The sequence below is a fragment of the Neopsephotus bourkii genome, unplaced genomic scaffold (assembly GCF_033783945.1).
Source record: "Neopsephotus bourkii isolate Nb327-2 ecotype Australia unplaced genomic scaffold, CSIRO-AGI_Nbou_v1 NB_808, whole genome shotgun sequence".
NCBI classification, from domain to species: Eukaryota; Metazoa; Chordata; class Aves; order Psittaciformes; family Psittacidae; genus Neopsephotus; species Neopsephotus bourkii.
This window is the reverse complement of record NW_026901304.1, coordinates 19487-34598: the sequence shown is the minus strand read 5'-3', so window position 1 is coordinate 34598 and position 15112 is coordinate 19487. Positions and strand designations below refer to the sequence as shown.

The 15112-nt window shown below is 59.5% G+C and overlaps 1 protein-coding gene across 1 annotated transcript in view; it reads right to left on the bottom strand.

Moving 5' to 3' along the window:
* Positions 1–155: 155 nt before the first annotated feature.
* Positions 156–15112, bottom strand: part of EPPK1 (epiplakin 1) — a gene marked incomplete at its 3' end in the record, with an annotated part of 27858 nt that continues 12901 nt past the window's right edge. Inside the window, 8 exon segments of the mRNA XM_061355585.1 lie at positions 156–692; positions 924–1538; positions 1698–2264; positions 2466–2990; positions 3543–5462; positions 7548–7616; positions 8545–8713; positions 15018–15082. Coding sequence (XP_061211569.1) covers positions 156–692; positions 924–1538; positions 1698–2264; positions 2466–2990; positions 3543–5462; positions 7548–7616; positions 8545–8713; positions 15018–15082 — 4467 coding nt within the window.

Here is a 15112-nt window from a genome sequence, read left to right as displayed (position 1 = left end):
TCCTTTGCCATGGGGCTGCTCTCCATTGCCCCAGAGCTGCTCTCCTTTGCCATGGGGCTGCTCTCCTTTGCCATGGGGCTGCTCTCCTTTGCCATGGGGCTGCTCTCCTTTGCCATGGAGCTGCTCTCCTTTGCCATGGGGCTGCTCTCCTTTGCCCTGGGGCTGCTCTCCTTTACCCTTGCTGCTTCTGCCTTTGACACAATAGTGCTCACCACGGTTCTCACCTGATCCAGGGTTAACTCTCCGGCCTGGTACAGCTCCAGGAGCTCCTTCCTGTTCTCCTCAGGGATATACTTGGAGTGCAGCAGGTCCCACACCGAGACCTTGTGGCCCCGGTACTCTCCAACGTCCAAGTCAACGACTGTGGTTTTCAAGGCTGTTTCCCATGGTTCTTCTTTGGTGGAGCCATCCTCATCCTCTCCTGCTGCTGTCACGGTGTCCTTGTCCTTGACTGCAACGTGGAACTTCCTGCCTGTAGATTCCTTTTTCTTGACGAGCATGGTGACCACAGCCGTTAACTGCTCCAAGGGCAATGTCCTGACACGGTACAGCTCCAGCAGCTCCTGCCTTTTCTCCTCGGGGATGCAGCCAGAGAAGAGCAGGTCCCACACTGAGACCTGCTCCCCCTCGAAACCATCCTCTGACACCTCCACTGTGGTGCTCCTCAGGGTCTCTGCCCAGGCCCTGTCCTCCTGCAGCTCCGTGTGCTCTGCTCCTGCGAGCATCAACTCTGCCTTGGGGCTGCTCTCCTTTGCCCTGGGGCTGCTCTCCTTTGCCCTGGGGCTGCTCTCCTTTGCCTTGGGGCTGCTCTCCTTTGCCCTGGGGCTGCTCTCCTTTGCCTTGGGGCTGCTCTCCTTTGCCCCAGGGCTGCTCTCCTTTGCCTTGGGGCTGCTCTCCTGTGCCCTGGAGCTGCTCTCCTTTGCCATGGGGCTGCTCTCCTTTGCCCCGGAGCTGCTCTCCTTTACCCTTGCTGCTTCTGCCTTTGACACAATAGTGCTCACCACGGTTCTCACCTGATCAAGGGTTAACTCTCCGGCCTGGTACAGCTCCAGGAGCTCCTTCCTGTTCTCCTCAGGGATATACTTGGAGTGCAGCAGGTCCCACACCGAGACCTTGTGGCCCCGGTACTCTCCAACGTCCAAGTCAACGACTGTGGTTTTCAAGGCTGTTTCCCATGGTTCTTCTTTGGTGGAGCCATCCTCATCCTCTCCTGCTGCTGTCACGGTGTCCTTGTCCTTGACTGCAACGTGGAACTTCCTGCCTGTAGATTCCTTTTTCTTGACGAGCATGGTGACCACAGCCGTTAACTGCTCCAAGGGCAATGTCCCGGCACGGTACAGCTCCAGCAGCTCCTGCCTTTTCTCCTCGGGGATGCAGCCAGAGAAGAGCAGGTCCCACACTGAGACCTGCTCCCCCTCGAAACCATCCTCTGACACCTCCACTGTGGTGCTCCTCAGGGTCTCTGCCCAGGCCCTGTCCTCCTGCAGCTCAGTGTGCTCTGCTCCTGCAACCATCGACTCTGCCTTGGGGCTGCTCTCCTTTGCCATGGGGCTGCTCTCCTTTGCCTTGGGGCTGCTCTCCTTTGCCTTGGGGCTGCTCTCCTTTGCCCTGGGGCTGCTCTCCTTTGCCCTGGAGCTGCTCTCCTTTACCCTTGCTGCTTCTGCCTTTGACACAATAGTGCTCACCACGGTTCTCACCTGATCAAGGGTTAACTCTCCGGCCTGGTACAGCTCCAGGAGCTCCTTCCTGTTCTCCTCAGGGATATACTTGGAGTGCAGCAGGTCCCACACCGAGACCTTGTGGCCCCGGTACTCTCCAATGTCCAAGTCAACGACTGTGGTTTTCAAGGCTGTTTCCCATGGTTCTTCTTTGGTGGAGTCATCCTCATCCTCTCCTGCTGCTGTCACGGTGTCCTTGTCCTTGACTGCAACATGGAGCTTCCTGCCTGTAGACTCTTTTTTCTTGACGAGCATGGTGACCACAGCCGTTAACTGCTCCAAGGGCAATGTCCTGACACGGTACAGCTCCAGCAGCTCCTGCCTTTTCTCCTCGGGGATGCAGCCAGAGAAGAGCAGGTCCCACACTGAGACCTGCTCCCCCTCGAAACCATCCTCTGACACCTCCACTGTGGTGCTCCTCAGGGTCTCTGCCCAGGCCCTGTCCTCCTGCAGCTCCGTGTGCTCTGCTCCTGCGAGCGTCGACTCTGCCTTGGGGCTGCTCTCCTTTGCCTTGGGGCTGCTCTCCTTTGCCCTGGGGCTGCTCTCCTTTGCCCCGGAGCTGCTCTCCTTTGCCATGGGGCTGCTCTCCATTGCCCCAGAGCTGCTCTCCTTTGCCCTGGAGCTGCTCTCCTTTGCCTTGGGGCTGCTCTCCTTTGCCATGGAGCTGCTCTCCTTTGCCCCGGAGCTGCTCTCCTTTACCCTTGCTGCTTCTGCCTTTGACACAATAGTGCTCACCACGGTTCTCACCTGATCAAGGGTTAACTCTCCGGCCTGGTACAGCTCCAGGAGCTCCTTCCTGTTCTCCTCAGGGATATACTTGGAGTGCAGCAGGTCCCACACCGAGACCTTGTGGCCCCGGTACTCTCCAACGTCCAAGTCAACGACTGTGGTTTTCAAGGCTGTTTCCCATGGTTCTTCTTTGGTGGAGCCATCCTCATCCTCTCCTGCTGCTGTCACGGTGTCCTTGTCCTTGACTGCAACATGGAGCTTCCTGCCTGTAGACTCCTTTTTCTTGACGAGCATGGTGACCACAGCCGTTAACTGCTCCAAGGGCAATGTCCTGACACGGTACAGCTCCAGCAGCTCCTGCCTTTTCTCCTCGGGGATGCAGCCAGAGAAGAGCAGGTCCCACACTGAGACCTGCTCCCCCTCGAAACCATCCTCTGACACCTCCACTGTGGTGCTCCTCAGGGTCTCTGCCCAGGCCCTGTCCTCCTGCAGCTCCGTGTGCTCTGCTCCTGCGAGCATCGACTCTGCCTTGGGGCTGCTCTCCTTTGCCATGGGGCTGCTCTCCTTTGCCCTGGGGCTGCTCTCCTTTGCCCCAGAGCTGCTCTCCTTTGCCCTGGGGCTGCTCTCCATTGCCCTGGGGCTGCTCTCCTTTGCCCTGGAGCTGCTCTCCTTTGCCCTGGGGCTGCTCTCCTTTGCCATGGGGCTGCTCTCCTTTGCCCTGGGGCTGCTCTCCTTTGCCTTGGGGCTGCTCTCCTTTGCCCTGGGGCTGCTCTCCTTTGCCATGGGGCTGCTCTCCATTGCCCCAGAGCTGCTCTCCTTTGCCCCGGGGCTGCTCTCCTTTGCCCTGGAGCTGCTCTCCTTTGCCCTGGGGCTGCTCTCCTTTGCCCCGGAGCTGCTCTCCTTTGCCATGGGGCTGCTCTCCATTGCCCCAGAGCTGCTCTCCTTTGCCCTGGGGCTGCTCTCCTTTGCCTTGGGGCTGCTCTCCTTTGCTATGGAGCTGCTCTCCTTTGCCCCGGAGCTGCTCTCCTTTGCCATGGGGCTGCTCTCCATTGCCCCAGAGCTGCTCTCCTTTGCCCCAGAGCTGCTCTCCTTTGCCTTGGGGCTGCTCTCCTTTGCTATGGAGCTGCTCTCCTTTGCCCCGGAGCTGCTCTCCTTTACCCTTGCTGCTTCTGCCTTTGACACAATAGTGCTCACCACGGTTCTCACCTGATCAAGGGTTAACTCTCCGGCCTGGTACAGCTCCAGGAGCTCCTTCCTGTTCTCCTCAGGGATATACTTGGAGTGCAGCAGGTCCCACACCGAGACCTTGTGGCCCCGGTACTCTCCAACGTCCAAGTCAACGACTGTGGTTTTCAAGGCTGTTTCCCATGGTTCTTCTTTGGTGGAGCCATCCTCATCCTCTCCTGCTGCTGTCACGGTGTCCTTGTCCTTGACTGCAACATGGAGCTTCCTGCCTGTAGACTCCTTTTTCTTAATGACAGTGGTGACCACGGTTATCATCTGCTCCAGAGTTAGGAGCCTTTCATGGTACAGCTCCAGCAGCTCCTGCCTTTTCTCCTCGGGGATGTAGTCAGAGAAGAGCAGGTCCCACACAGGCACCTGCCTCCCCTGCGAGTCACCGGCTAGCACACCAATGGTGGTGGACTTCAAGGTGTTATCAAGTTGTGCATATTGTGTTGAAGAACCATCTCCATCCTCCTCTGCTTTTGTCTCTGCCCTGTGTGGACCTCTGGCACTGGCCCTGAGTGCGGCATTTGCAGCTGCAGTTCTGTTTATGATGGTGGTGACCACCATGGCCACTTGTTCGGTGGTCAGTATCCCTGCTCTGTACAGCTCCAGCAGCTCCTGCCGCCTCCCTTGAGGGATATGTCTGGAAAACAGCAGATCCAGCAAGGAAACCTTTTGCCCCTGGAATTCACCAGCAGTGACATGGATGGTTGCAGACTTCAGGGACTTTCTCAACTGCTGCTCCTGGGAATGCTTGTCCTGAACTGGTTGTGCTGGGTGTGATGCTCCCACCTTGGTGCTGGCCGTAACTGTGGGTGAGCTCCGATGGCCATTGTTCATTCCTGCCCCAGTGATGATGGTGGGGAGGAGGGTGCTCATCTCCGGGATGGTGACAGTCCCTGCCTTGTACTTCCTCAGGAGCTCCTCTCTCTGCTGCTCGGGCACGTAGCGGGAGAAGAGGAGCTCCCAGAGGGTGACGCTGTGTCCCTGGAAGAGCCCCACGCTGAGCGTGGTGCGGGCGGCCTGCAGGGCTTTCCGAGCATCCTTGCTGAGCTCATGGACCACAGAGCCCTTGTCCATCACGTGGAGCATCGGCAGCCCCGTGTCGGGGTCGGGCACGCAGCGGCGCAGGAGCTGTGTGTAAGTGAGGTTTTCATGGGTGTTGGGGTCAAAGCAACTTCTTATTTGGTTCTTGGGGTTAGAAAGGAACTGGCACATCTCCTGGTCGAAGTACCCGCGCTTGTGGGCCTCTTCCACCGGGATGCGGTGGCTGTGCACGGGGTCAATGATGCCACCGGTGGCGATCTGGGCCTCGAGCAGGCGGACAGCATGCTCCTTGACGATGAGCTCCTTCTGCATGGCCTGGAAGAGGGAGATGGGGTGGCCTGTGTACGGCTCCGTGTAGCCTGTGACGGCTCCCTCGGCCGACAGCAGCTTCTCGTAGAAGTCTCTGCCGATGAGTCCCGCCCTCAGCGCCTCTTCCACCGACAGCTTCTGGTTCCTCACGGGGTCGGTGAGGAGCCCTGAAGCAGCCTGTGCCTCCAGAAGCACCAGAGCTGTGCCAGGCGTCAGCAGCCCCCTTATCATGGCATCGTAGATACTCATCTTCTTACTCATGGCCTGGAGGAAGACTCCGGCTATGAAGTTACTCCCACCAACACCCATCTCTCTGTGTTCATCCTCAGCCACGTTACTTCCCATGTCAGTTGACCTATTGTTCTGAGAGGGTCCACTCATCTTGTGCGTTGTCTCTGGGGACAGTACAGCTAACACATGCACCGTGTTTGTCTGAGGAGAGAGAAGGAAATGTCTGGGTGAGACAGAGGTGCTGGGTCTCTGCTTGTTCTAAGGCCGTTGGCTTGTCAGAGCCTCCAGCCCCATCCTGTTACACCTCTCTGTCCACCAAAACTGGGGTCTACTGTGGTAGATGTGCTGGCACCAGTCCTGGCCCATGCTGTGCTCTGGACTGTGCATGGCACTGTCCCTGAGCAGGCTCATGGTGCCGGACACCACCCCAGGATCGTCCTCACCAGTTCCAGCAAGTGGGGACGAGGCAGAGTCACTGGGAGGGTTTGCCTGACCCAGCTCTCTCTCCAGATATCCGGGGAGCAGGAACAGGGTGTTTGGGATGCTCTGGCTGAGCCCTCTGGCACGTGGTGCTCACCCTGGGCTGCTGCCTGTGGCCACCACTGGTTGCCCTGCAGGGACCCAGCCCTCACGGGTTCGCTGGCACCGGGCCTGTGGCTTCACCACACTTTGCAGGTCAAGTGTTTCCCGGGCGCTCCTGTGCCGCGGGACAGGAGAAGTGGTCACTCTGCTATGAGCTAATTGCTATGTGGGTAAATGGGGGGTTAAATGAGATATATTGAAGTGAAGATCAGCAGACGGGTGCCTCAAAGAGCTTTGAGTGCTCTCTTCCACCCGGGCATGGGCTTTGCATGAGTGTGAGCAGCAGTGGTAAATCCTGTGGGCACCCTCACCCGTGGAAACGCAGCATCCCTCAACCACTGCCCCGGTTGCCTCTCTGAGATGTCCCAGGGGGAAGCAGCTCTGCCCTGGAGCAGCCACAGAGGAGCCACCCAGAGCCAGGCAAAGGTCTGTGGGGACAGAGTCTTCTTCCCACCCTGAGCCCTAAGCTACCAGGGAAGGATGGAGAGGGGAGGCAACATGGGAGATGTTCCCCAGTTTCTAAGTCCACCTTGGACTGTTTTCAGCTCAGGGGATTCCACTGAGCTGGACCTGGCCGTGCGTCCTCCTTGAGGGATGTCTCAGAGGCTGTCAGTCTCTTTGGAGCATGTCAACTTTCAGCATCTACAGCATTGCAGGGTGATGAGGCCAGCGCCTTGTGAGAACAGGCAAATCGAAACCCAAACCATTGCCTTGGGAACGCCCATCTCCCATAACCTGCAGTGAGTGACACTAATGACACGTTCAGCTCCTTATGAGGGTCACAGCTTTAGCTCTGCCTCTCCACCTGACTGGTCTGAAAGCCTCTGAGTCAGTGCTTCTGAGCCATTTAAATACTGGATTGATGCTGGTTGATCGCGATGGGCACCGGCTCATCCCAGCAGCTACAGACAAGCCCCAGCCTCTTTAGAGACCATGCCCATGACTCCAGACTCTCTATAGCCAGCAGCTCTGCTCCACCAGCCCAAGGGAGCAGCTCCTCTTCCCTTCCCTTCCCTTCCCTTCCCTGCCTGCCCCCCAGATGCAGCTGAGCCCTTCAGGAGCTGATGGGCTGGTGGCACTGGGATGGGACGAGCAGAGTGCTGTGTCACACCCCAGAGCAGGCAACACCTATGTAGGACATGGATGTCGTGTCAACACCCTATAGAGCAAAGACATTGCCCAACGGCGAGCTGTCATTAGCTGGTCTCTAATCAGACCCATGGTGCTGGGGCTTGGCTGCAGCTCCTGGGGCAGGACCTGGCTGTCCTTTCATGCTGCTGCAGCAGCCCAGCCCTAATGGAAGCGTTTTTCCGGCTGGAGGGAGCAGGGCTCCCGGCCCAGCCGCAGTCCCCATCCCCACTGCGTGCCGGTCAGGAACTGGTGCTGTCCCCCCAACGCAGTGCTCAGCGCTCAGCTCCAGCCCAGACCCACCAGGAGCCGGCATGTTCTGCCTCAGGAGCCTGCAGGCTCGGGCAGGTCCCTCAGCTCTGGCTGCTCCCCTTCCACATCCCCGTGTCCCATCGCTCAGCAGTGATGAGGAACAGCTCCACGCAGCCCCGGTGCCGCTCTGGCACTGCCCCTTCTCGGGAAGGACCGAGTCCTGCCTGGAGGCCTCCTGCTCACCAGACCACTGCTGAGCTGCCCTCGGAGCACTGGGGTCTGGGGAGGATGCAAGGTCCCTGCATTGCCTACAGGCCCCCATACCTGCAGGCAGGGTGCCATCCCAAAGCGGGCTCTGTGCGGCCCCGGTGCCCGCTCCAGGCTCTGTCCTACCTGCAGGACATGTACCCAGGGCAGCTGAACCCCAGCAGGCTCTGGTGCTTCTCCTCCTCCTCCTGCTGCTGCCTCCCAGCCAGGATGAGCAGCCCAGGCAAGAGCCCAATTTAAATCCTTCCCTTCCCCGCCCTTGGCGATGACAAGGTGACCCTGCCCTGTGCTCAGGTACGACTGACAGTCACACAACAGGCAGGACAGTGTCACAGCAGCGTCAGGAGCCTGGCAGGGGCGTAGGGGCTGGGGCTGGGGGACAGCGACCAGCCCTGGGTACATGGGGCATGGTCCTTACTGGGGCATGGTCCTTACTGGGGCATGGTCCTTACCGGGGCATGGTCCTTACTGGGCCTTGGTCCTTACTGGGGCATGGTCCTTACTGGGGCATGGTCCTTACTGGGGCATGGACCCTTATTGGGGCATGGACCTTACTGGGGCATGGTCCTTACTGGGGCATGGTCCTTACCGGGGCATGGTCCTTACTGGGGCATGGACCTTCCTTACTGGGTCATGGTCCTTACCGGGGCATGGTCCTTACTGGGGCATGGTCCTTACTGGGGCATGGACCTTCCTTACTGGGGCATGGTCCTTACCGGGGCATGGTCCTTACTGGGGCATGGTCCTTACTGGGGCATGGACCTTCCTTACTGGGGCATGGTCCTTACTGGGGCATGGTCCTTACTGGGGCATGGTCCTTACTGGGGCATGGTCCTTACTGGGGCATGGTCCTTACTGGGGCATGGACCTTCCTTACGGGGCATGGTCCTTACATGGTCCTTACTGGGCATGGACCTTCCTTACTGGGGCATGGTCCTTACTCCTTACTGGGGCATGGTCCTTACTGGGGCATGGTCCTTACTGGGGCATGGTCCTTACTGGGGCATGGACCTTCCTTACTGGGGCATGGTCCTTACTGGGGCATGGTCCTTACTGGAGCCTGGAACAGCAATGGCTGTGGAGAGAGCAGGCGCATGGTGGGGTCCTGGGCTCTGCCATCACCTTCTTCTGGCAGCTGCTCAGCACAGCTGCTTCTGGAGAGCCCTGCCTGTGGTTCGGCTGCCACGGAGCCCTCCATGGCCCTGGGCTGGTTCACTCTGCCCCTACGGAATCAACTGGGGTGTAAAAGACATTCAGGATCATCAAGCCCAGCCTTTACCCCAGCACTGCCAAGGCCACCACTGACCCATGCACTGAGGCCTCATCTCCATGGGGTGTGAACCCTTGCAGGGCCGGTGCCTGCAGCCCTGCCCTGGGCAGCCTGTTCCAATGCCTGAGCACCCTCTGGGGCAGGAATTGCTCCTCAGCTCCATCTAACCCTGCCCTGGTGCAGCTTGAGGCCGGTTCCTCTTATCCCATCCCTTGTTCCTTGGGAGCAGAGCCCAGCCCCTCCTGGCTCCATCCTCCTTGGAGGGAGTGATCAGGTCCCCCCTGAGCCTTCTCTCCTCCAGACTAAGTAACTGCAGCCGAGTTCCTTTGCTGGGGCGAGGAGCTGCAGCCGGGGCCCTGCAGCTGCCCCTGCTCTGCAGCCAGGACAGGGACTGAGCCTGTCCCTCGCTCTGGCTGTGCTCGTGACCATGGAGGTACCAGGGCTGTGGTGGCCGTGTTCATGGTGCGTGGGCTGGGTGGTCAGTGCTGCGGGGCGGCTGCCCCATCCCTGGCAGTGCTCGAGGCCAGGCTGGACACAGGGGCTTGGAGCACCCTGCTCCAGGGGAAGGGTCCCTGCCTGTAGCGAGGGCTGGAGCTGGAGGAGCTTTAAGGTCCCTTCGAACCCGAACTGTTCCATATTTCCATGACTGTATCACCTGTGCTGCTAGCAGAGGCCGGCTCAGCTCTGGCAGCTTTGGGCTGAGTGGAGCTCATCTTCAAGCATCACATTCAGCTCTGTGCTCATGTGGGATGTGCCAGAGCCCATCAGCCTGCGGCCACAGCTCCAATGAGCAGCACCCTTGTTCTGGTGCCTGCTTCCATAGCAGGACTGGGCTGGGGTGCTCTGGTGTGTCAGCACATACATGTGTGTGTGCTCGGCTGTCCACCCTGTCTATGGCCATGTGTGTTCATGACCATGTGTGTGCTCCCGTCAAGTGCACGCGTGTCCCTGCCTCTGCGTGTGCACAACTCTGTGCACGCATGACAGCACGTGTGCAAGGGACTCTGCCTGTGGGTGGCTCTGTGCACACGTGACAGCACGTGTGCAAGGGACTCTGCCTGTGGGTGGCTCTGTGTGTGCACAACTCTGTGCATGCATGACAGCACGTGTGCAAGGGACTCTGCCTGTGGGTGGCTCTGTGCACGCATGACAGCACGTGTGCAAGGGACTCTGCCTGTGGGTGGCTCTGTGTGTGCACAACTCTGTGCATGCATGACAGCACGTGTGCAAGGGACTCTGCCTGTGGGTGGCTCTGTGCACGCGTGACAGCACGTGTGCAAGGGACTCTGCCTGTGGGTGGCTCTGCGTGTGCACAACTCTGTGCACGCATGACAGCACGTGTGCAAGGGACTCTGCCTGTGGGTGGCTCTGTGTGTGCACAACCCTGTGCACGCGTGACAGCACGTGTGCAAGGGACCAGCTGCGCCTATGCTGGCGTGAGCTGTGCGTGTGCTGTGCGTGTGCACCCATGTGGGTGCGGGTGAGGGTGTCCTCATGCACAGGAGGCGCTGCCCCTGCCCGTCCTTGCTTTGGGTGCACATTCCTGCCTGCGTGGGCGCTGCCGGCCTGGCTGATCCGCACGCAGGTGTTTTCCCTCTGACTCACCCAGGCTGGTCTGGGGAACACACCCAGGCAGGAGGTCCCTGTTGGTGCTCACGGGACCCCCTGCTGTGGTCCTCAGTCCCCTGCAGCTCTGCCTGGCCTGACACCTCTCTGCAGGGCGCTATGGGGCACTTCCTAGTGGCAGCGCAATCCCAGCTCCACGGCTGCTCTGCCCTCGATGTCCGGCTCCTCCAGCTGGGCTCCGCTCTGGCTGCACCCATGCAGGGCTGCAGAGGGTGCCTGGGCCAGGCAGGAGGGTCCCGTGCCTCTGAGCGCCCAAAGGCATCGCTGAGCTGCCTAAACGAGCATCCACGCGGTGTTGCTCTGTGTGGGCTCACCAGCTCCTCACACAGGGACGCTCCTCCGAGCAATACCACTGACACTGACACTGGACCACAGCCTGGAGCTGGCCCTCTGAAGCGCTGGTGCCTGCCCCCAAAGGTGCATTAGGGTGCATGTGTCAAACCAAGGCTGTGCTTTCTCTCCAACAGTGATGTCTCGTCCTGAGATGGAGCTGGCCCAGCTCATTCAGACCCCTCTGAAGCACTGGTGCCTGCCCCCAAAGGTGCATTAGGGTGCATGTGTCAAACCAAGGCTGTGCTTTCTCTCCAACAGTGATGTCTCGTCCTGAGATGGAGCTGGCCCAGCTCGTTCAGACCCCTCTGAAGAGCTGGTGCCTGCCCCCAAAGGTGCATTAGGGTGCATGTGTCAAACCAAGGCTGTGCTTTCTCTCCAACAGTGATGTCTCGTCCTGAGATGGAACCAGCCCAGCTCATTCAGACCCCTCTGAAGCGCTGGTGCCTGCCCCCAAAGGTGCATTAGGGTGCATGTGTCAAACCAAGGCTGTGCTTTCTCTCCAACAGTGATGTCTCGTCCTGAGATGGAGCTGGCCCAGCTCGTTCAGACCCCTCTGAAGTGCTGGTGCCTGCCCCCAAAGGTGCATTAGGGTGCATGTGTCAAACCAAGGCTGTGCTTTCTCTCCAACAGTGATGTCTTGTCCTGAGATGGAACCAGCCCAGCTCATTCAGACCCCTCTGAAGCGCTGGTGCCTGCCCCCAAAGGTGCATTAGGGTGCATGTGTCAAACCACGGCTGTGCTTTCTCTCCAACAGTGATGTCTCATCCTGAGATGGAACCAGCCCAGCTCATTCAGACCCCTCTGAAGCGCTGGTGCCTGCCCCCAAAGGTGCATTAGGGTGCATGTGTCAAACCAAGGCTGTGCTTTCTCTCCAACAGTGATGTCTCGTCCTGAGATGGAACCAGCCCAGCTCGTTCAGACCCCTCTGAAGCGCTGGTGCCTGCCCCCAAAGGTGCATTAGGGTGCATGTGTCAAACCAAGGCTGTGCTTTCTCTCCAACAGTGATGTCTCGTCCTGAGATGGAGCTGCCCAGCTCGTTCAGACCCCTCTGAAGTGCTGGTGCCTGCCCCAAAGGTGCATTAGGGTGCATGTGTCAAACCAAGGCTGTGCTTTCTCTCCAACAGTGATGTCTTGTCCTGAGATGGAACCAGCCCAGCTCATTCAGACCCCTCTGAAGCGCTGGTGCCTGCCCCCAAAGGTGCATTAGGGTGCATGTGTCAAACCAAGGCTGTGCTTTCTCTCCAACAGTGATGTCTCGTCCTGAGATGGAGCTGGCCCAGCTCATTCAGACCCCTCTGAAGCGCTGGTGCCTGCCCCCAAAGGTGCATTAGGGTGCATGTGTCAAACCAAGGCTGTGCTTTCTCTCCAACAGTGATGTCTCGTCCTGAGATGGAACCAGCCCAGCTCGTGCAGACCCCTCTGAAGCGCTGGTGCCTGCCCCCAAAGGTGCATTAGGGTGCATGTGTCAAACCAAGGCTGTGCTTTCTCTCCAACAGTGATGTCTCGTCCTGAGATGGAACCAGCCCAGCTCGAGCAGACCCCTCTGAAGCGCTGGTGCCTGCCCCCAAAGGTGCATTAGGGTGCATGTGTCAAACCAAGGCTGTGCTTTCTCTCCAACAGTGATGTCTCGTCCTGAGATGGAGCTGGCCCAGCTCATTCAGACCCCTCTGAAGCGCTGGTGCCTGCCCCCAAAGGTGCATTAGGGTGCATGTGTCAAACCAAGGCTGTGCTTTCTCTCCAACAGTGATGTCTCATCCTGAGATGGAGCTGGCCCAGCTCATTCAGACCCCTCTGAAGCGCTGGTGCCTGCCCCCAAAGGTGCATTAGGGTGCATGTGTCAAACCAAGGCTGTGCTTTCTCTCCAACACTGATGTCTCATCCTGAGATGGAGCTGGCCCAGCTCGCTCAGACCCCTCTGAAGCGCTGGTGCCTGCCCCCAAAGGTGCATTAGGGTGCATGTGTCAAACCAAGGCTGTGCTTTCTCTCCAACACTGATGTCTCATCCTGAGCTGGAGCCCAGGTCCCGTTAGAGCCATGGAGAGGACACCAGGCTGCTCCCACAGCCCTAAGCAGGACTCCTCTGAGCACGTGCACATCCCTTCTGTAGGATGTGTACATGAAGCAGACACCGGGACCTCCTCTGCCTTGGCTGCCTGCTGCAGATGGGGTGACCCAAGCTGCACACAAGCATCTCCTGCGTGAATCAGCCCTGAAACCTCACCTCTTCCTTAGCGTGCAGGTCTCTGAGCTGCCCCTCCGGCCCCACCTGGCTTCAACAGAGCAGAACCATGCTGGTGCCTCCCCTTGACCCCACTCCTGATTGTCCCCTCTAGAGAACAAGGCTCCATCTTCCCAGTGAGGAGCGAGGAGTTAATCCTGCGCCTCCCTCCCTGCCTGCCTGTCTCTGGGGTGTGACAGATGGCAGGGGGTGGAGCTGCAAGAGCTTTAAGGTCTTTTCCAGCCCAAACCAGTCCACAGGTCTACGTGGTGCTGCACTTCAGGACCCCTACACGTGGTACTGTACGGGGCATTGCTGGGCACCCTGCTGCAGCCACGCAGTGCCCATACCCATGGGCCCTCAAGGCACTTGGGTATTAAAAGGGTACATCGTTAATTAAGAAGTAGATTAAAGCGTGAGTGCACCGTTGTTTGCACGTGTTTGTGCTGCCTCCACCCCTGAGTGCCCCTCGCTGCAGCCCTGCGAGAACAAAGCCATGGGGCAGACCCATCCGTGCCCCCATCCGCACTGTGCTCATCCTCACCAGCGGGTCCTGCAGCTCCCCTGGAACCGAGGCACAGGAGCTTTGGGATGTGCAGGGTTAGGGTTAGGGTTAGAGTTAGGGTTAGGGTTAGTGTTAGAGTTAGGGTTAGGGATAGGGTTAGGGTTAGGGTTAGGGTTAGGGTTAGGGATGCAGGGTTAGGGTTAGGGTTAGGGTTAGGTTTAGGGTTAGGGATGCACAGCCCGGGCAGTGCCTTGGTGCCCTTGTCTGAGGCAGCCCTGAACCCACCGGGGATGGGCGATGGATTTACAAGGGTGCTGCAGCAGGGGGGCATCCAGGGAAGCTGTTGCGGGCACCTTCTCGGTGGTGACGGCCCCTGCAGGCCCGCAGCTGAGCACAGGGACATGGGCTGCAGGTGCTGGAGGCGCTGGGATAACACAGAGCAGGAAACAGCCTCCTGTATGACATGGAGATGGCAGCCCCTGCGTGGCAGTGCTGTGAGGACACTGCTGTGAGGGCACACCCTGCACACAGCAGGACAATGGGAACTGGAGGAGTCAGAATCAGCTGGGTCGGAAGAGACCTTTAAGCTCATCCAGCCCAACCGCTCCCCAGCACTGCCAAGGCCACCACTGACCCATGGCACTGGGGCCTTGTCTCCATGGGGTGTGAACCCTTGCAGGGACAGTGCCTGCAGCCCTGCCCTGGGCAGCCTGTTCCAATGCCTGAGCACCCTCTGGGTCAGGAATTGGTCCTCAGCTCCATCTAACCCTGCCCTGGTGCAGCTTGAGGCCGGTTCCTCTTGTCCCATCCCTTGTTCCTTGGGAGCAGAGCCCAGGCCCCTCCTGGCTCCATCCTCCTGTCAGGCAGCAGTAGGGAGCAACCAGGACCCCCCTGAGCCTTCTCTTCTCCAGACTGAACCCCCCAGGTCCCTCAGCCCTTCCCCATCACCCCTGTGCTCCAGGCCCTGCTCCATCCCCATTCCCTTCTCCGGCCCCGCTCCATCCCCTCAATGTCTCTCTTTCAGTGAGGGCCCCAGAGCTGAGCACAGGACCCGAGGTGCAGCCCCATCAGTGCTCGGTGCAGGGGCACAATCCCTGCCCTGGCCCTGCTGCCGCACTGGGGCTGGTATGGGCAGGATGCGGTTGCCATGGATACAGGCCAGGATGCGGTTGCCACCTTGGCTGCCTGGGCCAGGAAATCACCCGCAGCCGCAGCCGGTTCCCGCTGCCCGGCGCACCCCGCTGTGTGCAGCTCCTGCACCAGCACTCCCAGTGGCAGCACGTCCCAGGCACGGAGCCGCAGTGTGTGGGTGCTCCTGGCACTGACTCGGGAGCTGGGAGCTTCCCATGGGTGCCTGCAGCTCCCGGCCGGCTGAGCGGTGCTGGTGAGGGCAGGAGTAACAAAACCACCCCCTTGCCGAAGGCGCAGGGAGCCAGGCAAGGCCAGGAGCAAGGGATGGGCAGGGGCAGGCAGCGGTGGGCAAACAGAGACAAAAATCCTCTTTATTCTGTCTTGGAGGGACGGGATTGTGCAACCCGGATCCCTGTGGGAAAGAAGCTCTCAAACAGCCTCTACCCTGACATGTGATTCCAGGGAAACTGGGAGCGGCAGGACCTGTACTGGTGCTTCAGGTCACTGGTCTGGGGGGGAGGGAGATGCGCCAGAGTGCT